Raw genomic sequence first — 21,892 nt, 5'->3', positions numbered from 1 at the left:
CTAGCCTTTCCTCAAGGACATCCATAGTAAAAACAATAAGCCAAGCAATTATGTTCACAGCAGAAGTACGAAAACCGCCATAAGCCAGGTCTGTCCAAAATATAGCATTTAACCCCCTGATTTACCAGGTACACATAAATGAATTACATCACAACAAATAAGGAAGCCCAGATTATTCCTGTAGCCAAAACCACACAATCACGTCATTGTTACACACGATCCGTACCACTATCCATACATATGTTATTAGCATGGCATACTGTAGATCACCCCAGTATCTCTCTCCTGATAGACTTCTACCTTTTTTCTTTTCCTTTATCTTCCTCCCTTTTTTCTCTGTTCCTCAAACCTTCTGATACTTACATTACATATTCTACTACTTACATGTCGAACACATGTTATCTACGGTGGCTCATTTGCGGACGGCTACATGAATGCATGATCCAAGTTCAGATTCATGCCCAGGAATAAAGGATATCTGAGGAGTCCACAACAAATGCAAAAAAGCAACATAAAGTTATTTCATAAACCCTATTTGCATATCACATGACCTTTGAATGCACTATAACTGATACTACACATATATGCTATTAACTATAATCCATGTGCATGTTTGGATAAAATGGGCATCGGGACCAGTGATTTCATTTTAGACAGCACTTTTGCCATTGATCTGTTTTTCAATAAAAATGTATTAAAATAAAAAAGAGCATTGCCCAAATCCACAAAACAAAATCTTAAAATCTGTGGCCTGAATGGTTTTACTTGGGCCTTCTTCGCCCAGCTGCCCGTGAGGAAGGGGCAGTGGCCTAGTGTGGCACATCCGACAGTCCTAGGCCGGCAGTTGTGGGTATCACTGTGCTGGAGCATATTTTTTGAGTGCCAGTTTCGTTCAGAAAACCCAAGCACCCTCACACTCCACAAGGTGATTTTAATTAGTGGCCTGTTGAACAAGTGATTTTGCAATCATTCCGGATACAAGAATAACTCCCTGCATGCCCTCTAAAAAAAATTGTGCTTGTTTTTGAAGGGTGTAAGGGCCAATCAGAGAGCCACAAACATTTGTCCAAAAAAAATCACATTTATTAGATGTCAATTTAAAAGAAAGCAAATGCTGTTGAACGTCAACATTAAGGACGTGGTTCAGAGCTTTCATCCCCGTCCACTCATTTACATAAATATTACAAAAAGACATTTTAGCAAATTGCTATTCATCAAGAACATAAGATTTCATATTAGAAAAACAACGCATAATTTAAATAAATACCAATATTTAAGATAACATTATCACCCTTTCAAAGCATGTCAGATGAAACAATTCTGTCATGTTTTCGCAATAATATTTTCCATGTTGTAATGAGTAACCAAAAAGTACGGAGAAGATTTTAGGTGTTTTTCTGCAATAATTAATACCTTTGATGTAAACAGGGAGAGGGTCATTTTCATCTGAACTCTGAATTGCACAGACAGGACCACTTCCTTTTGCATGTCGCCTCTGAAATGTTGAACTTTTTCTCCACATCGAAGAAAAGCCTATTCTCAAAAATGCATTCCGTTAAATATTACACATAGATTTAAAATTGTATGTACAATACAATATCCCGCGCTGCCAACTTTTTTCACATGTTAATGCCCGCCTTTGGATCTTCTACAAGATGGCGCCTGCACAACGTCAGATATCCTCGGCGTCTTCTCTTTGAAATGTCTTAACTGTTGTTTATTTGTTTCCTGGCGCAGCACTGAAATGAGAGTAAACAATTGGGTTTAAAAAACATTCCAGCGCACAACCTGTATCTTCAAGCTAGATTCAACAAATTCACCATGTAGGGAACCTTTTCTACATTGTCTTTATTCTCATGTTTTTTTTTTAAGTGGCTGAGAACAATATGTGCCTGAAATGGTTGGCTCAGTTCCAAGTAATCTTCGCTACTCCCTGTCCAAGATTTCCTAATTGCAGTACTTGTAATCTATGAGGGTGTGTCTTCACCCTAGAGACAGGCATCCCACATTTTGCCTTCATAACCAACAAATAGTTCCAAACACATCCTCTTGTTTTAAAGACATTGGGCTTCATTATGGATCCGGCGGTAACCCTGCCGGTGCTACCAGCGGGTTGCTGCCGGACCCGTAAAAAATTACTGGCGACTGACTTTCCGTTACCACCAGGCTATTACAAGTCCGGCGGCCGGGAAGTCAAACGCCACTAATTTTATTAATCCCCATTCCCATAGAGTCCTATGGGACTCTATGGGAGTGGGGACACAGGAGCACCGGCATCGTTAACAACGGTGCCGGTGCTCCCGTGACAAGTCAGCCTACCGTGGCCGCTGTGCCTGGTAGGGTCAGACCTGTCGGGCACAGTGGCTCCGGCAGGCAGACTTGTAGTTTACCGGTTTGGAAACAAGGGTGCCAGTGAGCTAACCGGCACCCTTGATTCCGGACCGGCAAACTAATAATGAGGCCCATTGTTTGAGATGTATAAAATGCTGTATGGCATAATTTACTTACTTTTTTTTCTGCACCCTTAAGGTGGGCGTGCCCCTAACTTTTCCTATGAGTATATCCTATATAATAAAAGGCCAGTTGTATGTTTCGCCGATTCAGTCATGCGGAGTAGAGACTGCCCGCTCTGCCTGTTTTTCCTGCTAGAGGGAGCTGTTGCCACAGGAAATATATAGTGGTCCTACTGTGTGAACAAATATTTTTTTACCATTAACATTAATTGCAACCAATTACAATCAAATATACCACATAATGCCTTTCCTTACACACTTTGGCCCGTGTACATGGGCTTTGACGCTAGAATAAATGTATATATACATATAATAACTAGAGCATAAAACTCTTTCACATTCTTAGGCTGAGCGGGAATATAATGGACTAGTACTACGAAGTCTTGGACTCTGAGTAATGCAGATTACCAGTCAGTAATCCAAAGATTACCTACTCTTCCATCTTCCTAGTCTCGGTTATTATCTTTGAGGATATACCGCGCCGTATGCCCTCTCTACGTCTCACAGCCAAGAGACAGGTTTCTTTTACCCATTAGATAAAAGTTGCTGACTCACAATTTTTACTTCACAACTGCTGACACACATTAGCCCCAAAGACGCTGAACTAATATGAGGAGTAAAGAGCACGTTTCAGTGTTGCAGATATCAGTCAGTGGGACTCCCCGTGTTCAGCGCATGGCATGGCGAGGCCTCAAGCTGATCCCCTTGGATTCCATTTGGTAAATCTTCTCCCTTGGTGGGGTAGGATTTACTGATGGGGATTCGGGTCCACCACTGGCCTTAGATTTACTTTTTCCAGGAAAATGTTTAAGTATAGCTCTCTTGTGACCAAGACCCTACCTAGCCTCTGCTCTAATGAAACAGGCACAAAAAGCAGATTGTTGCTGGAAAAATTAGAAATGGCTAAAGGAAGGTCCGACTGAAGTACAGAAATATGTGTGTTTGGCCTATATTTATCATTTCCAAAGAGAAGCCGGACAATCATAGGCGTGACTTGCGCAATGCCCCCCCACCTATCCCCAATACTCACTAAACGCTTATATTGCTGCCCATTGTCCCCTAAAGTTGACACAAAGAGGGCTATGCCAAACCTTTGCCTTTTTGCCTTTGAAGCTCTAGTACCAGAAATGAAAAACAGGCATGGCCCACTGTCATTCTGCTCCTATGTGTCTTACGGTAATTGTGGATGTCAGAGGGTTTTTCTCCCTGGTGTTCCACTCTGATTTCGCCAGCTGCGCCCAACTCATTCATTCACTATTGTGTTTTGCTCTCTGGTGCCCAATTTAATTCAAGTGATTAGCTCCTAACTCCTAGCTAGCCCGCCTAGGACTCGTAGCATGCTGAGCTATTCCTATGGATCACACCAAGACTCTGGCATCTCTGGAACGCCTACGCTGAACTCCCCCCGGGAGGTATTCGCACCCCATGTCTATGTTTGCTACATACTCCCTAGGCCTTGCACTTCTCCCCATGTTCCCTCACTCTCAAAAAAGGAACAGTTGTTTCATGCTGTCCATTGCCAGAAATGCCAGGTCACTCTGTTGTGCCTCGGGAATCTCATCACAAGTACCTTATCCAAAGGGCAACACTACTGAAACGTCACCATGACCACATTGGATGGATGCTCCGTGTTGCCCATCGGGCTCTCCACTAACCTCCCCGCACTAACCTTTTCAACATCCACACTGAAAGGCACTAGACATATAGCAACTAAGCCACTCGCACATGGCAGTTGAGTCGGAGAGGGAGAAACGAGGGACCCTCTTGTGCCAGTATCAAAATCAATTAGAACTATGTTCAAGTTACAAATTGGTTATACTAAGATAACCTCTACCTCCTCCCTATGTATCTTCAGTATAACTATGGGCAGTACAAGAATTGGAGGAAGCACATACAGTAGGCACAGCGGGAATGGGAACAGCAGTACATCCTCCTGCCATACCTGAGAGTGTGGTGGGGTACAAAAGATTAGATTCAAACAATTTCCTTTGTGCACATAGGTCAATCCAGGTAGGCCCCAACCCTCCCAATCTGTCAAGTAGTTGATGGAAGATCTGCGGATGAAGACAGGGGTCTCTGGACAAGGGAAGGGCACAAATCAACTGATCTCCATGCCCATTCCCCCTCCTGAGAAGATTTGTCGCGTTCAGATTTTACAGGTTGGATTCTGCCGAAGCATGTCTTGCCTGGCAGTGACTTACGAGAACTAGGGAAGGCACTGTGTATCCCATTGCCTGGTTATCTATGCCCGAGCAACATGAATGCCCAACCCGTCATGGCCCGCCTGGTGTTTCGGCTTTGACTGAAAGTGCAACAGAGCCCTGTGGACTGCTTCCAGCTCCCGCCAAATAGAAGAGTTCATTATCTGATACCAGGCCCATTTCCCAAGGACAGATTGATTGTGCGGGGTAGCTCTCGATCTCACCTGAGCCTCACCTGTCCAGAGTATTTGAAGCTCTGGAGGAGTGAATGGAATCCCTGGCATGAGATCTTTCTCTGTTAATCACCATGTCAGGTCTGACCAGACCTGAGCAATCACCAGAACTCTCATCATTTTGAGAGGTTGAGTTACAATGACTTAGCTGGTGTTTTGCCAAAAGGTCTCAAATGAAGGGTGTATCCAAGGAACCATGCATGGGGACAATGACATGAAGCCCATAATGTGAAATCACTCTTGGACTGCGCCATTTTCCTATTGGAGGAGAACTGCCAAGTGAGATTGTGACCGAACCCTGTAATTTGGTTGTAAAAAGAATTTCTTCAATCCGGGACAACTGAGCTCCAATAAAAGTTAATATCTTTTGAGGTATTGGACTGGATTTACTCAGAATCACCAGGCTCCTGGAGGATACTGATAATCCCTTGCAGACATTATATAATAGATTATTTTTAACACACTTAAAACCCCGAGGTTTCTAAGTGCGACCCGGGGTTCGAACTTGTGTTGCTTCGTGTCGTGTTGCTTCCAAGGTGAGCACATCGACGCTGAGCTACCCTCCCTGGACTAAAGAGGCAGTCATTAATAAGTTATCCTAGTAAGGGAACATTCTTACATCCTTCCATTGCAAAACCCAATTAAGGGTAAAGGGGATAATCCAAGTTGCAGCACTCTGAACTGAAAATGTAGATTGTTCAGTCAAATTCTTAGAAATTGCTGGTGAGCTGAAAGAAGTACTTAATAAAAATCTTCTTCTCACAGGTGAAGGGGTGCTAGAAAAGCTCCCAGTTTAATAAGAGGGATGATATTCTGAAGGGCTTGTATGCAACAAGTTTATTCATCTGTTTCAAGTGGAACACTGGAATAGATCCGACATTAGGTTTCCTTACCGGAAACAGGGAGGAACACATTCCCTTCTCTTCCTCTCCAAGGAGTACTTTGACGAGTGCACCCTTCAGAAGGAAGTCAACCACACCTTGGACAGTGTTGCACTCTTCTCCAGACAACTTGCAACTGGTGCCCCGAAGTAAATTGGTCTTGATGGAACTCTGCTGCACGTCATGGGCTATCCTTCCCTGACTACTTGCAGGAACTGCTTGTCCTAGATGGACGCCTCCCGTTTTGAATGAAAGGTGACCGGGCATCCTGCAAGCAATAAGTCGGGCAGGACCCCCGTCTGAGAGCAGAGTTCCAGTAGTGTGGGGGAGCTGGGTTACTGGGTTGAGCTTTACCTGTGAAGGTCCCTCTACCCCAGGCCCTTGCTCAAAAGGGAACTGGCCCCCACAGGACAGCCCCCCGAACCCGGTTTGTGGCTGATATACTCAGGCCTTCATCGTCGGCTTCAAAGACTGAACAGTCTTTGTATTCTCAATTGTCATCTTCACAAGCTCCTCTAGTTGCGCTCTGAACCGCTTGGAGCCCATGACAGCCATTTTGTGTTGTGTCATAGCTCCACACCGGTCATCCATGGTGCCTTTCTCTCACGGCCATGTGTCTCTCTGGCTGTGTCTCTAAGATCCCCTCTCTCCGGCTGTCAATGTTCCTCTCCCATGTATCTCTTGCTATCGAGTTCTTCCTCTATCTCTTACTCTTCTTCCCCTCTCAGGCTGTCCATTCTCACAGAATATTTCTCTGGCCATCTCTCTTCTTCAAGACCATCACTAATTATGCTTTCTCTTCTTAGTTGTCTCTCTAAATATCCCTTCTCTCAAACAGTTTCTTCAACTGTCCCTCATTTATCATGCTGTCTCTATAACTTTGAACGCATTGTCCTTTCCAGGGGATGTCTCTCTAACTGCCCCATCCATTTCCCAGAATCTCTAGGCCTCTTTTCCCTCTCTTGTTTTTTCTCGTTCTCCTTTCCTGAGACCGTCTTTTTCTTCAGGACTCTCTTTGCATGTCATATTTATTTGCTTCACTGAGCCATGCTCTGCTTTTGAATAAAGTTCAGTGACTGGTCTGCGGGGAGGTTTACCAAATGTACCAATGTGGGCCCAAAATAAAAATAACTCTTTGGCCCTGCACACGGCTCTCAAAATATAACCAAGCCCCACTAAAGTCCCATCAAAAGGCCTTGTTCTGTGTCAGGCGCACGTTTCTATGGTGACTGCTCGACAGCAGAGAACATTGATTTTAAAAAGATAGGACTGTCAAAATTCACATACTTGACAAAAGAATAAAGCTTGCCGTGTTTGTTTAGTTCGTTGCCCACTAATATGTTTCTCGCGGAAGGATTAATCTATTTATTACAGGGTGTGTTATAAAACCGTAATCAGGTGTTAACAAAATACAAGTAAAATGCAAAAGCCGAAACTGTTGGCTTGGCCAAGGCTTGTTTGTTTTCCATTCTTTTTAGATACTTTGTTTCAGTAATTTAGACAACATGATCTCTCTTACCTCTGCGAAAACCAATCGACGATCTTCTGCACCCAGGGCTCTTTGGTGTCAACGCATACTTTCTCTCCTGATTTGAGGTGAATACTGCAAACAGGAGAACGAAATGGTCAGACATCCGCCCGGTAGGAGTGTTGCAAAAGGAGCATTTGCTTGACCCTCAGTCCCTGGCAGCTAAGTTATGTGGCAGCAGTGTTATAAAAGTCGATTTACCTTGGCTGACATGTCGACTGGACAGTAGTTTCAGGCGCCATTTTGTCACTGACTGTCAGGCCACACGATGCACACATAACGCGGAGTCTTACAAGCAGTAAGATGTCGTGCGCTTATTTTAATAAAACCATGGAGGCATCAGCCCACGTGTGCTAAGCTTGTGAGGCCCATGGTCTGGCTAGCAGAACTACTGCAGGCCGCATTTAAAGTTTGGCGGTATTTCCTCCACACAAAACCAAGCTATTTTAAAACTCTGAATCTGGCGGTGCGATGCTGGTTGAGAATTGCCACAGAGCTTGGCATGGCCATTGGCACTCAATGGGTAGACAAATACCAAACAACACCTACAAGCTGTGTGTGTCCCCGCATATGGCATTTCTCCCTAGCTGTACTAAAAACGGGAAAAGGAAAGTGCTTACATGACTTCGAAGTTTTCGCAGTGCGCGCCACTTGGGATCAGCTCCACTTTGCCATACTGCTTTGGGTGGATGAAGGCGGGCTCTGTGTTGGGGCACTGGCAGCGCAGCTCTCTCGCGGATCTCTGCAACGTCATGCCTGAGGGGTTTCACAGAAAAACAGGAAAAGTGGACATCGCTCAATGATGACTGGGATTTCTAGACAGAGAGCTTAATCATGGCGCGCTCGGGGAGGCATGCAGAGTTCAACGGATTCGTCTGTGGAATACCACGGGAGGGAGTTAACATCCCTGCTAGTGCCGGTAACCTAAAAAGTCATTTTTAAAAACATTTTCAACTCGAGCAAACTTTTAAGAAATCATTCACAAATTACTGTACTTTTTTTCTGGAGAATGTAACTCCTCACAGTTGTTTGAGATGCTAACAGTACGAAGCTTTTGGGAATAATAGCGCCCAACGCTGGCAATTGTATGTTCTCAAGGCACACTATGCATATCTGAAAGCCAGTCATGTTCATTTAAATTAAAATCGGACGGGTGCGCGTGCTCTGAAATCCTTCTTGGGGGCCCCCGTTCTTACCCTCGGCTGCAGCTGCGCACAGCAGGCATGCGCAGAGGACAACACAAAGTCTGCCTTCCATGGCGTTCTCCTGCTGTCAACTGGGAGTATGGCGCTTTTCTGCGTCTGTCGCTTTCTGGCAACTTCACTACTCCAAAAGCGGCCCATTTATACATCACCTCGCCTGTCCCCTGACATCATTCCCAGCAACGCAAAACATTGCAAGACATGCTTTAGTCGCACGCATTGAGTCATCTGGAGGAAACTGCATCCTTGGAATTCTTTCTGCCAGGTGTATTTTTTTAACTTAAGTAAAATGCACTATGTAGGATTCATTTCCCTGCCTTGGTAATTCTACCAGCCCATTTTCCAAAGACCGAGTAACTTCTCACTGAACGAAGACGGAAGCTCGAAAAACATGTGGGATTTATTTTTTCCTGTGTGTTTTATGAAATATTCTGCCATTCCCCCAACAGAAAACCACCCATGACTTTGAGGTGTGCCTGAAAAACGTGCACGTCACCTACGGCAAAGTGACACGAGTGATAAATCAACAAATTTCAAAAAGCCCGGGGGGAGCGCGGAGCGTTTCCCCCCAGGGAGGTTTTTGGCGCTGCACACGGCCAGCGAGTGGCCGTGGGGGGCAGAGCGCCTCCTTAGGGTATTTAAGGGCAGGGAAGGTTCGGGAGGCAGGCGATGGTTGGACTTGATGATTGTGACGGTTGGACTTGATGATTGTCAGTCCTGTCGCCTGCTCCCGAGCCTTCCCTGAGTAGCTGGGCCTTCGGCGCGGCAGGTTAGCGTAGGTGCGAGGGACAGGGTTTTAGAAGTTGGGGGAGGTTAGTCATAGTTAGTTATATATATAAAAAAAAAAAAATCTTTTAATTTCAGAATTGTTGTTATAGCCGGGGGTACCGTAGATAAGGTACTCCCTCTTGTCAGGCTCTGGTTCCCGTGGTCCGTGTGCGGGCGTAGGGTTTTTTTCTTCCAGTCACGGCATCGTGACGCGGCATTTGTGGCCGGTGCTGCAGGGAGTGGGGGGGTTTAGGTAGGGTGCAGGGGAACGCGGGCCGTTGGGAGTGAGGGCGGGTTCAGCTGGTATTTGTGTTCTGCCATCCCGCACACAGGTTTTTGTGAGAGGGGAGCTCCCGGTCCCGTGTGGTTTCGTCTGCGAGGGAGGAAGGCTGCGTGCGGTGGCCGTCGCGTGACGGAGGGGGCAGTGTGCTCCCATTAAAGGGGCCGCGTCCATTTGTTGTTTTTACGTGTGGTTGGGCTTACACGCCGCCAGGGGGCAGTGTGACACGGGCGCATCTCGGCCCCTGTTAGTTGGGCCTCTGGTTTTGGGGTGGGGGGGCTTTCTGTGGCTGGTGGCACATTATTGCCAGGTCAATGGGTTAGGGGGTTGCAGGGGCGTGGCCTGTAATTTTAGGGGGTAATTATAGGGAAATTAAAAAAAAAAAAAAGAAAAGAGAAAGTGTCTATTAATTAATAATAATTTGGAGCATTTTATTGGGGAAGTCATATTAGCGTCTGGGTGTGGTGAAGTGCTGATTTACTAGGTTCAAGGTTAGCTGTTCAATTGGGTTATAGGTCCACGGGTAGTTTTGGCTCGGGGGCTTAGGTTTTGCTAGGTACATTTTCAAGGGGTTACATATATTGTAGCGCCCAACCAGATTAGTAGTGCAGCATGGTGGGCCAGGGAGCCAGCAAGAAGGGTCTGGTGGATGCTAAGGCTCTGAGGGAGGCCTTGGAAATAATTAGTAGGGCATCTAGGGCCCAGTCGGAGGGGGCAGTGGGGGAGGTCACTGGTGGAGAGGTCACGGGGGAGGAGGAGATAAGTGGCGGTAGGCCGCAGCGTAGAGCAGCGGCAGATGGGGCTCTCGCGGCAGTGGTGGCTTGCACCCCTGCGGCGGGGAGAGGGGAGGTGTGAGAATCCAGGGGCAGGAAGTTGAGAAGGGAGATAGACAGGGGGAGAAATGATTTCGGGGGGGCAGCCATTGAGGGAGGGAGTGAAGGATATCCCTAGGGAAGGTGGGTGTGCTCAAAAGGAGGTGGCTCAAAGGAACCAGAGTAGGGCCAGCGAGAGGGGGAAGAAGGGGGGGACAGGGCAGACGGGAGGAGGGGGTAAATACCTGCAGAAGAGTGCAGGTGGGAGAAGGCGGGAGAGGTCCCCATCAATTGAGGAGGTTAGAGTGGGGCGCGGAATGCCCCCCCGGGTAGGAGGAGTGAGGGCGGAGGGCGCGGCGCAACCCCCGCTGGTCAGGTGGAGGTAGAGGGTTTTAGAACGGCCCCTCCTCAGTCACCGGAAGGAGAGCCTAGAGGGTGCAACACGCCCCCTAGCGATGAGGATTCCAGGGTGGAGGACGGAGCTCCTTGCCCGAGAGAAGAGGACCAGGCAGGGGTTTCCGCGGCCCGACCGTGAAGACGTCAAAGGAGTGGCGGGGCGGACACCCCGGGCTCGCAAGAGGAAGATCAACTGAACTCGGGCATGAGCTCGCATCCGCAATGGTATTTAAGGGGCGATGAAGTGGGGTTGGAGGATTATGTGGGGCAATGGGAGGTAGAAGGTTATAGGGCGGTAAGGGAAAGGGGGGAGGAGAGAAGAAGTTTGAGGTGGGATCTGGGAAAGCAGGTGCAGGGTGGTCGGGGGCAAGAGGTCGGGGGAACTATTGGCTGGGTGAGTCTGCTGACATGTTTTGTCCCCGCAGCAGGAGCCCTCTAAGAGAGATGAGGAGCATCGGTGTGGACGCCAGACCGCAGACGGCCGGCGTGGAAAGAGGTGAGCGAGAAAGGGAATGGTCATCTGCATGGCAGAGAGGAGTCGAAAGGGGGGTGACGGGAAAGGAAGGGGCTGGTTTGCAAGGGGTAGGGAAATAAGTTGGTGTGCAGGCCATTGGAGTCTAGCGGGTTGAGAAAAGCGTTTGCTCAGTGGAGGTCCAAACGGACAAGGTGGTGGAGCCATTGGTGCTCGAGGTGCAAACTGAAAAAGGAAAGGAGGTTGAAGTGAAAGGCAAGGAGAAAAAATTGCCATACATGGGAATAACAAAACCGTTGGGGGCGCACTTGATGGCAGCAACCAGGGAGAAGATTCAGGCGGGGGATTTTGTAGATGTTTTTAAATTGCTCCATAGGGAAGTGCGAGCGAAGGAGGGGTCTAAGGAGGAAGAGAGGGAACTGGCTTCGCGGCCAAGGGTCCCAGTGACTATTGAGAATTGGACGTCGGCATTTATCATTTATGCCAGTGTTTATTGTGAAAAATTCCCAGAGCGTTGTGTGGCCCTGCTTAAATACATGGACGTCATTAGGAAGGCTTTCACGAGTTTTGGGGGGTTTTCCTGGGTAAGGTATGATGAGGAATTCAGAGCGAGAATGGCGGAGGACAGTCAGGCGGTCTGGGGGGAGATAGACATGGATCTTTGGCTGCAATGGATGGCTCCAACGAGGCCTGCTCCGACATTGCACACAGCAAGTGGGCTGCCTGTGCCTTTCCGGCCCTTTCTTGGTCGCCCCGCCCATGAGGGGGTGGGGAGAGGAGGCAGAGGACAGCCCTCGACAGCATGTTGGTCGTTCAATAAAGGAGGATGCACGAGGTGGATGTGCAAATTTAAACACGAGTGCAGCAGGTGTGCGGGTCGGCATCCAGTTACGGATTGTTTTCAGGCAATGGACAGTGGGTCAGGGCAAGGAGCGGGGCAAGGAGGTGGTGGGGAAGGACCTCATGCCAGGTGAATTGGGGTGTGGTGGTAGGTCGGGCTCAGTTTATCGGATAAGGAGGGGGGGGCACAAGGTTTGATGAAGGTTTTGGGGGCGGTTTAAAGGGGGTAGGAGAAGGGTGAGGAGGAAGAATCGAAGGTAGGGGAGAGCCGCAGGGGGGTGTAACTGTGGAAATGGTTAAGGAGTGGTGGCCATCGTTTGGAGGGCATGGTTGACGGTGGCGAAGCCCTCATGCTTGCCGCACGACAAGGTGAGTAAGCTTCAGGCTGCATGGACGGAGGTGCGGGAGCGCCTCTGGTGCAGTAGGGGGAAGTGATGAGATGGGGCTGCATGGACGGGGGTGCACTAGGGCCCCTTGTGCAGCTGGGGGAAAAAAGTGAAGCAATGAATCAAGGTGCTGGAAGAGGAATTTATGTGGAATGGTCTGCATGGACGGGGGCACAGGTTTGGCCCCTGGTGCAGCGGTGGAGAGGAGTAAGGCAGAAAAGGGGCCTGCATGGACGGGGGTGCACTAGGGCCCCTGGTGCAGGTGGGAAACAGGGGTAATGGTCGCAAGGAGCTTGAAGATTAGTTATATGGAAGGGACTGCAGGGACGGGGGTGCAGGTTGGCCCCTGGTGCAGTGGGGAGGGGTGTAAGAAAGTAAAGGGCCTGCATGGACAGGGGTGCACGCGGGCCCCCGGTGCAGGTGGGGCAACGCAGGGCCAAATGAATAAGGTGATGGAAGGTGTGGGGGCAAGAGTGAGCAAGAGGGTAATAGTTTAGGGGAAAAGGGGGGGCTAAGTGGGTTTAGGTGTATTGTGGAAAGGTTAGATGAAGGGGTGAAATATAGGGGAACAGGTAGGAGAGGACCTTGGGGGTTTCCGGAGAGGGTTAAGGAGATGGCCAGAAAGGATAGGGTACTGAGGAAGGTGTTACTAGTGGTGCGGGAAAGGTTAGGAGATTGGTAACTCATTCTTTTAGGAGGGGTGCAGCAGCTGAAGGTAGCAGGCTGGGCTATTCAGAGGAGTAGGTGAATAGGTTGGGACGCTGGGAGTAAGGGAGATACAAAGGGTATGCCCGGGACCGGGTCAGACGGAATGTCGTTATAACAATTTTTCAGTAGGTAGCAGGAGTGTTGCATTCATTAGGATGTTGTTGATTTGTAAGTGATTTTGTAATTTCTTTTTCAGATGCGTCCAGGAGGTACGGTCAGATGTCAAAAATCTGGTTTTGGGACATTCTAAGGTTAAGTGGGCGGGGTAAGAAGCTGAGATAAGGATTGTTGTCAGGCAACTGGGGTGCAACTATAAGATGTTGTGGTAAAATGGTCCGGGTTTGGGGGGCTGGGCTGGGATCAGTCGCTTCCTATGTTGGCGGGGTTGGGGGAAAACTATAGGCCTCCAGTTGGGGGGTGATTAGTCTTGGTGGGGAAAATGATCAGGTAAGGGATACGGGTGCCCCTTCTTAGGAAAATAAAGGGTTTTTTGATAGGGGTCTGACAAGTGTGGCCTCAAGCAACTGTAGGGGGGGACTAAGTGTTTGCCACAGAGAGTTGGGAGGGGAGCGAAAAATGAGGGTCCGATAGAGTGGGCAAGGAAGGGGTTAAACAGAGAGATGGTAGAATGTTGTACATCGGTGTCAGTACAGGTTTAGAAAGGATTGATGAGATTTAGAGAGGATGGGTAAACTTTCCAGTTTGGGGAACAATCATTATCTGGCGGACTGGAGCTCTTGGTTGGGAGATTGGTTGAGGAGCTGGAGGTAGGAAAATTGGTGGGGGGGGGTGGGGCAGAAAGAACACCTCGGGGGAGGGTTTTTCTGGTGCTGGGGGCATGGCCCCTTTTGATGTGGGGGGAGGGAAGCACAATGGGGGAATGACACGGGAAAGGATGGGGTGGCGCTGTTTGCACAAGCGGGCCACCACGGTGGAAAAGGTATTGAGCCTGGAGGGGCATGGCCCCGGGGAGAAAGCGGGATGCCTGGAAAAGGGATAAGGAGACGGTAGGGTCCAAGGGATAGTTAGGGAGGAAATGGCTTTATTTAATTATTTAATTGTTGGGGAAAAATGGAAAATGTTTAATTATTTAATTGGTTGTTTAAAATATTTCTTTAGTTTGTAAGGCCATGGAGCCAGGTAAGCGTTTAATTGTAAGCTTTGGCCTGTCACATTAAAGCAACCTTTTCCACTTTTAAATGAGTCTGCGTTTTTGGGCAGTAAGCCAAAAAGATGCATGTGATGTAGTCACGTGGCGCGACGGCAACGTTCTGCCATTGCGCGTTGTAAGAGGTAAAGGAGGGGTCGGGGGCGTTTGTTTGTGGTGGGGTGGCTGGTGTGGTGGTGTTAGATTGGGAGTAGTCGGTGGACCTGGGGGTAGTGCGGGGTAGTGGGAGCCTCGCCTGAAGCGCGTGTACAGGCTGGGGTCCCGCATGTCTGCGCGCCAGTCTCCGGGGTTCGCTGGGTGGTGTTTTGAGTGGAGGGGAGTGTGTGTTTGAGATACGGTAGCTGGTGGTGGGCATTGGTGGGGGGTGTTTGCTTGCGGTGGGGTTGCTAGTGGTGTTGGATTGGGGCAGTCGGTGGACCTCGGGGCGGTGCGGGGTAGTGGGAGCCTCGCCTGAGGCGCATGTGCAGGCGTACAGGCCGGGGTCCCGCGTGTCTGCGCGCCGGTCTCGGCAGCTCGCTGGATGGTGTTTTGGGTGGTGGGGAGTGTGTGTTTGAGGTACGGTGGCTGGTGGTGTGCGTTGGAGGGGGGCGTTTGTTTGCAGTGGGGTAGCTGGTGGTGTTGAATTGGGGTGGTGGATGTTTGTGGTTAGGTAGCTGGTGGTTTGTGTAGAAGTGTGGGCTGTGTGTTGATTGGTGGGTTTGGTGCACATCATCCTTTTGGATGGGGAAGCGCCTGCGTGGGTCCGCCCACGCATTCGATAATTAAGAAGAAGAAAACGGGAGCGGTCCCGTAACACGCCAGTGCGCACCGTGAGCCTGATACATGAAGATATGTGTCCGAGTGTTCCTTCCAGGATGGGGGAGGCGGGAAGGGGCAAGGCCTACATGCAGGATGCCCGGGGCAACGAAGATTGTAACAATGCAGGGTTCACGGTGTCAGGCCTAGAAAAAAGCTTGCCTCCACTGGCTCCCAGCATGAGCCGAAATCGAGTTCAAGGTGCTATGTAGTAAGGAAGATGAAAGATGAAGTCACTATCTCCCCTATCGTGCCCCTCGCTCTGTGTATGGCAACCTTCTGGCCACCCCGTAAACCAAGACGGAGCAGCAGTTTAACCACTTTTCCATGAGCTTAACCTCCAAATTCAATCTCTTCTCATTAAAGTCCCAGTCTTACCTGTAGGGAGTTGCAACCTCTACAACACGAGCAAGGCCCACAGCGCCCAACTGGACTGCGCTCCCTTGAAGCATTGTTAGCTCTCCATAACCTGGCAGCCCACAGTTCTGGCAGTTCAGTCAATCTCGGCGTCCTCTCCTCCTCACCCAATCCTTCTGATCCCTCTGGTGACCCATGACTGTGTGTCCGCTCTCACCTACATTTCACTGTCTCTGTTGCTTCCCCACTCCCCCTCCCCCTCCTTCTACAATCCCCAACAGAAAATTCAAACAGACTCCATAGCCGCCTACCGAGGCCAAGTGAAGGCTTTGTTTAAAGCTCCCTCTCACCACCTCTTCCCACTGCATTGAATTGGCATTTCTGTTCTTTTATTTGGCGAGGGCATCTCCCTTTGTGCACAACTTCCCAACTCTCATCTTCACCAGCTTTTCAGCAATGCCCTCGACAGTTAATCTTTGCAGCCAGCCAACGGCTGAGGAGACAAATATGCTTCAACATATGCCACTGGCAGAACATCCACTTGCCTTACTCTCCTGGCTTCCCCTCACAACAGCTCTCACCTAACTAACCTAATACCCCCTCTCCACTCTCATCCTTGCAAGCTATGCATGAACCCCTAGTCCATGCCTGTTTACAAATGGCCCTGCTCGTTCTCCTCACTCCTCACTCTCGGCTCATGACTTCACAGGCTACTTATCTTCCAAAATCTGCAAGATATTTGACACCGTCTGCCTTCATCCTTCTCAATCCTTCTCACTACTGCCCTGTAATGGTTTATTGATAAGCCACCCTCAGCACGGGGAGTTCCTTCCCTCCCCACTCAAGTTGTTATGCAACAAACTATTTAACAGATTATTTTTTTAGCCCTATCTCAGATGCATATCATGCCCCTTGGATCCCTCTCCCCTGAGCTAACAATGAGCCAAGAACCAGGCTAGTGTACGGGAAATATATTGGTATTTATTTAAATTAAAAGTAATAGAAATTAGCATGAACATGTAAAAAAAAACACTTTATCCATGGCACAACACAATCAACTACTCTCACCATGAATAAATCACATAAGGGAGCTAAAAAGAACACAATCACAATTCTTACTTTCTGCAAATTTCACTTGATGAAATAATTACACTGATTAATAACAAAGGCACTTATATAATGTGCGATTTTGATTTTCCTGCAGGCTTAAAAGGGTAACAGTAGGTTTTCAAGATTGGTAATTATGATTTTGCCCACACTTTTGGTTTAAAATAAACACAGGGTGATTTCTCAGTTTGTTTTTCAGACACCCCCTCGCTTTGGTCTATGTTGGGAAGTCAGACAGAAAAATAGGAATTCTTTGGGGAATTTTGAATTTCTCTCCCCCACCCCCCTTACTGAAAGGCCTGTGCCAGAGTCAGCTGGACAACAAGGACTACCCAATTAATTTGTAGGCTATAGTTTTCAGAACACACTGGGAAGTGAGCCTTTTAATTTCAAATTTTAACAAAATTCACCCATAGTGTTCTGCCAAGTGAGGAATTAATTAAATAATTAAATTAATATTTTTGGTTACATAGGCTAAGACTCTACACATCCCCCCCCCCACCCACTATAAAGGGAAAGGATTCAAGGCAAGCAGACTCACCCACCTTTTGGTTTCCCAGGGCTCAGTTCTACTTACATAGCAAGCCTCTGTTTAAGGTTCACGAAAGCCAGCTGCATCTCAGGACACTCTGGAAAGATAGGGCAAGGGTCTGGTCGCTCTACTCTCATAGATGGCCTCTTGCTCTCCACCATAGGACCCAGTCAGCTTTGAGGCCTTCCTAGAGATAGACAGCTTTACCCAGATGCACTCTCAGCAATCTCCTCTGGTGTCTCCTTTCAGCTGTCAGATGGTAAGGTTCAGCATCCTTCCTGATGGTCTGTCTCTTCTCTCTGTCCTCCTTTCTCCTTTTTCTGTCTGTTCCTCTCCCTTTTCCGTCTTTTCCTTTTTTATGTGTGTCTCCAGTCCTAGTGCAGCCCCTCCTTACATAGCAGTGATAACACCACCAATGTTACAATCTTGTGGAGGTACCCTGCAATAATTCCTGCCACTATGATTGGACAGTTACCCTTCTCTCTCCTCCCAAACCCAGCCTCCAAGTCAGGATTGGTTTAGGGGTCGGGAGCAGCATATGGCGATTCCCATTTGTCATCATCCTTTGTTCTCCTTTCAACTTTTTGCCAAAAACTAGTTATGTATCCCAACTTCATAATTTTACTAGCAACTGCCAGACTAAGCATATTTTCTGTTTCAGCTAATCATGGGGAATCAGACAAGCCGACCCCTAAATCTGTATCATGTAGCACGGCCATGTGGCACTTTTCTGCCATTTCAACAGAAAGCACAACCGTTATGAATATGTAAGTTATTAAGCATATATCTAATTTAATTTTCCACTTGCTCACCAACTCTCTCATTTGGAACATGTTCAGATCATCCAGTAACCTAGTTTAACTGGAAATTACAGTTCCCAGAGTCACAGGAAGATGAACTTTATATCCCCAAAATCTCCTGGAAAGGACATAAAAAATGGTACATAGATGAAATCCAACTGCCTTATGATTGCTGAGAAAAAGGCCTAAATGATAATATTCATTTTAAATAAATTGTGAATCTTTATGTGCGACAAATGATCCTGCTTCTGCTTCCGGCCATTTGTTTTCACTCGGTCAACCTGTGCCCACAGTTTTTTTTATCTCCTTTGTGTTGGAAGCTTGCTCTTTGAAGTGAGTTCCCCCATTTTCACACATATTAGTCATGCTCCAGCCACGGGTAACTTTTGCTTTCAGGGCCAACAGGTCTGGAGAACACTGAATTTCGATGCCTTTAGCAGGACATTTTTATTGCAGTTGGTCTTTAGATGTGACATGTGACATCCAGGATGGGAGTGGGAGTTTCCCTTGTGAAGTTTTTCCCACAGCTAGCAAAAAGGTCTTCCTTGGGCTGACATTTCTTTTCATGAAGACAAAGTGTCCCTTCAAATATCACTGGAGTTTTGTGGGGTGAAACATAATATGCATTGCTCTTTGTCAACCCACCCATCATGTTTTGTTTTCCTGACATTTTTCTGTGAGCAGTGATATTTTTTTCACTTTTACTTTTTCAAACTGTTTATACTTGCACACACATGCGCAGGCCGTTTTTTGTTTTCCATGTTTAATAATATTGTTTTCCATGTGACAGAGATTTCTGTTTCCCCCTTCTTTTGTAAATTAAAATGCTGCTTATCCATTGGTAATGACATGTAGGCCCCTTTCCACATCACTTTTTCATTTTACTTGAAAAACAAAAACAAAGGCCAGGCCGTTTTTGTTTCAGTGTTTAAAATCCTGCCATTCGTGTGAAAGGGACTTCCATTTGGGGCCTTTAAATGCATCCCACATGCTCCACACCCCCTGTTCTTCCATCACACTTTGTTTAGGAAGAGCAGGGCAGAGAGGGGTTTAATTAGGCGTAATTTCCTTCATCAGGGAGTGGGCCCTCAAGTCTCCCCTTCCATCTCTGGGTTGGGGTATGGCATGGCACCTCCTTTTCTTCTCTTGGGAGTGGACACTCCAGCCCTCCCTTTCGTCTTTGGGTTGGAGGGTGTGGCATGGCACCCCCTTTCTTCCTTCCTTTCTAGGTCCCTGGGGTTCTCACTGGATTCCACTCTCACCTCCAGGCTGGAAGTTAAGGAGGTTAGTTCTCTGATAAAAGGTCGAACAAGAGTTCAGTACTTTTTACACAATTTCTCCCCAGGAAGATTTCTTCTTTTTAAATTTCTTTATTGTTTTTTTTAAACAACAACAAACACATAACATACAAACAATAACATACAAACAACTTTAACATAGATGGCTTATTGGCACTTCGTATGGATTTTGTCTTTCCATTGTGGTTTCATAGTTTCCCCAGCGACCATATCAGTTCGGTCCAGACCTCCCTTGGAGTCGAGCACCAGGTCTGGTACGCACAATGTTCTATTCTTGGGCTTCGTGCTGGCCTTACTATTTCACCTACGGATCCTCTATTTCCGAGGGATCTTTAGAGTTTCCTTCCTCCGGGTGGCCAAAGAGGTCTTGTATTAGTGTGTTCCATGCAGACAACTTGTGCGCAGCTTCAACTTCCCCTCTTGTCACTGCTCTTGTCCACACCACTGTCTCTGCCTGCGCCCACTTCTGAAGGTCTGACCACCATGCCTCCACACACGGGCCCTCCTTTGACTTCCATGTCATTGCTATCCATCTCTTGGCCAGTATACTTATCAAATCTTTCATCTTTGCCAGATGCGAATCATGCTTAGCCCCTCTCGAGAAGAGGCCCAGTAGGTACTTTTCAGGATGTTCTGCCTGGATTTGAAGTCCACTTCCTGCTATCTTGAGTCTCATCCCATCCCAGAACTCCTGTATCACTGGGCAGGACCAGAACATGTGTACCATGTCCGCTTCTTCTTACGAGCAGCGGGGGCACCCGCTCTGAGCTCCTGTATGGACTTTATTCATCTTCATGAGTGTGAGGTACGCTCTGTGCGTTACGTATAGCTGCGCCTGCCTAAATCTTGCATTTCTGGATACCTTTTTTGGGTATCGTAAGGCCCTAGTCCATTCTTGATCGCTGAGGGGCCTCCCCAACTCTTCCTCCCAACGCTGCCTCGTGTGTTGTTCCTGTGGGTCCTTGGCCTTCAGTAGCTGTTCGTACAACCTAGAGGTTGTGTGCATTCCCTCTGCAATGTCATACCATACATCTAATGCTGTTTCCTTGTCCTGGTCTTCCCAATCTGGCCATCTTCCCGTGATGTTTCTCAGCATGCCGGTATATAGGATGAATTGACCCATATGTATTTCGTATTCATCTACCATTTCGTGGAAGTCCGCCCACCTTCCCTCCCTTCTCAGGTCTCCAATTTGTGCTACCCCTTTAGCCTCCCAGTGTGCTCGGTATGTTGCTAATGTATTTGTGTTCCCTCCCAGGAGACCCACTAGAGGGATTTGCGTTGACTGCAGATCCTTTCTCCCTTGGAGTTTTCACACTCTTTTCCGTAAGTCCACTGCGATGTTAAGCATGTTCGGCAGGGTTCTGAGCCAGGGTCTATCGAGCCATAGTATTTCCCTTAGGTAATACTGTTTCAGTGCAGGTTGGAAAATGCGAGTGTCTATTGTTTTGTCTCCCCCCAGCCATTTTACTGCAAATTGCAGCTGCCCCGCTAAATAGTACTTCTCAAAGTCTGGTAGTCTGATACCCCCTTCTTCGTAGTCCTTCTGCAGGGTCCTTATTGCGATCCTATTTCTCCCCCCCCCCCATAGGAATGAACGCGTTAATGTATTTAGTTTGGTGAAAAAGGCCCTGGGTATGTTGTATGGGATGTTCGTGAGGAAGTATAATAGGCAGGGCAGCACCACCATTTTCTTGAGGGCTGCTCTTCCCATCATTCCCAGTGGTAGTGTCCCCCAGAAAGTCATTGACCGCTGCGTTCTCTCTAGAGCGACGAGCGTGTTGGATGCATGGGTATCAGCGGTATTATGATGTATCCCTATACCCAAATATTTAAATGTGTGGGGCGCCCACGTCAGACCCAGGTCCGGCAAACAATGGGGGGGGCGTGTTTCAGTCCTGCCAAGGGGAAGAGGGGGGACTTCTCTTTATTGATCGCTATGCCCGAAAGCCTAGTGTACGCCCCGATCGCCTCTAGGAGGCAGGGTATGTTAGTGGTTGGCTCACGTATGAATAGGAGCATATCATCCATGTATAGCGAGATTTGGTGGAGCACCCCATCTATGTCCAGTCTGGTGTCTTATATTTTTCTCTAAGGAATACCGCAAATGGCTCCAGAGCCAGGATATATAACATTGGCGATAGCGGGCACCCCTGCTTGGTTCCCCTATGTATCTTCCACTCCTCGGAAATGAATCGCCCCGTTTTCACCCTTGCTCTGGGTTCCTTGTATAGTACCCAGATCCACCGGAAGTACCCCTCCCCGATACCAAAGTGGGTGAGTACACCCATCAGCCATTCCCAACACACAGAATCGAAAGCTTTGACAGCGTCCAAAGACACTATTACACTCTCGTCTTGCAGTCGATTTGTCTCATCTATCACATGGCGAAGTCTGCGGAGGTTCCAGGACGTGTTCCTTCCCGGAACGTAGCCTGTTTGGTCCGGGTGGATCAGCGTGGGTATTACCAGTTTTAAGCGGTTGGCTAGGACTGCCGCTAGTATTTGGACATCCTGATTAATAAGGGATATTGGCCTATAGGAGGCGCATTTCCTGGGGGGCTTCCCTGGTTTGAGAATCAGGACAATTATCAATTCCGACAGGCTTGTCGGGAG

The 21,892-nt window shown here is 48.0% G+C and overlaps 1 protein-coding gene across 1 annotated transcript; it reads right to left on the bottom strand.

Annotated features, from left to right (window-relative positions):
• Positions 1-1,061: 1,061 nt before the first annotated feature.
• Positions 1,062-8,661, bottom strand: LOC138515862 (interleukin-8-like). Its single transcript, XM_069630615.1, has 4 exons — positions 8,553-8,661; positions 7,977-8,112; positions 7,348-7,431; positions 1,062-1,739 (listed from the first exon to the last, which is right to left on the bottom strand). The coding sequence occupies exons 1-4, from the start codon at positions 8,611-8,613 to the stop codon at positions 1,718-1,720; spliced, it is 303 nt and encodes a 100-aa protein (XP_069486716.1). The 5' UTR covers positions 8,614-8,661; the 3' UTR covers positions 1,062-1,717.
• Between the last annotated feature and the right edge of the window lie 13,231 nt (positions 8,662-21,892).

Source organism: Ambystoma mexicanum, chromosome 6q (genome assembly GCF_040938575.1).
Source record: "Ambystoma mexicanum isolate Mex_15411 chromosome 6q, UKY_AmexF1_1, whole genome shotgun sequence".
In the NCBI taxonomy this organism is placed as follows: domain Eukaryota; kingdom Metazoa; phylum Chordata; class Amphibia; order Caudata; family Ambystomatidae; genus Ambystoma; species Ambystoma mexicanum.
Note: the sequence above shows the minus strand (reverse complement) of the source record. Positions and strands in the feature narration are given on the sequence as shown.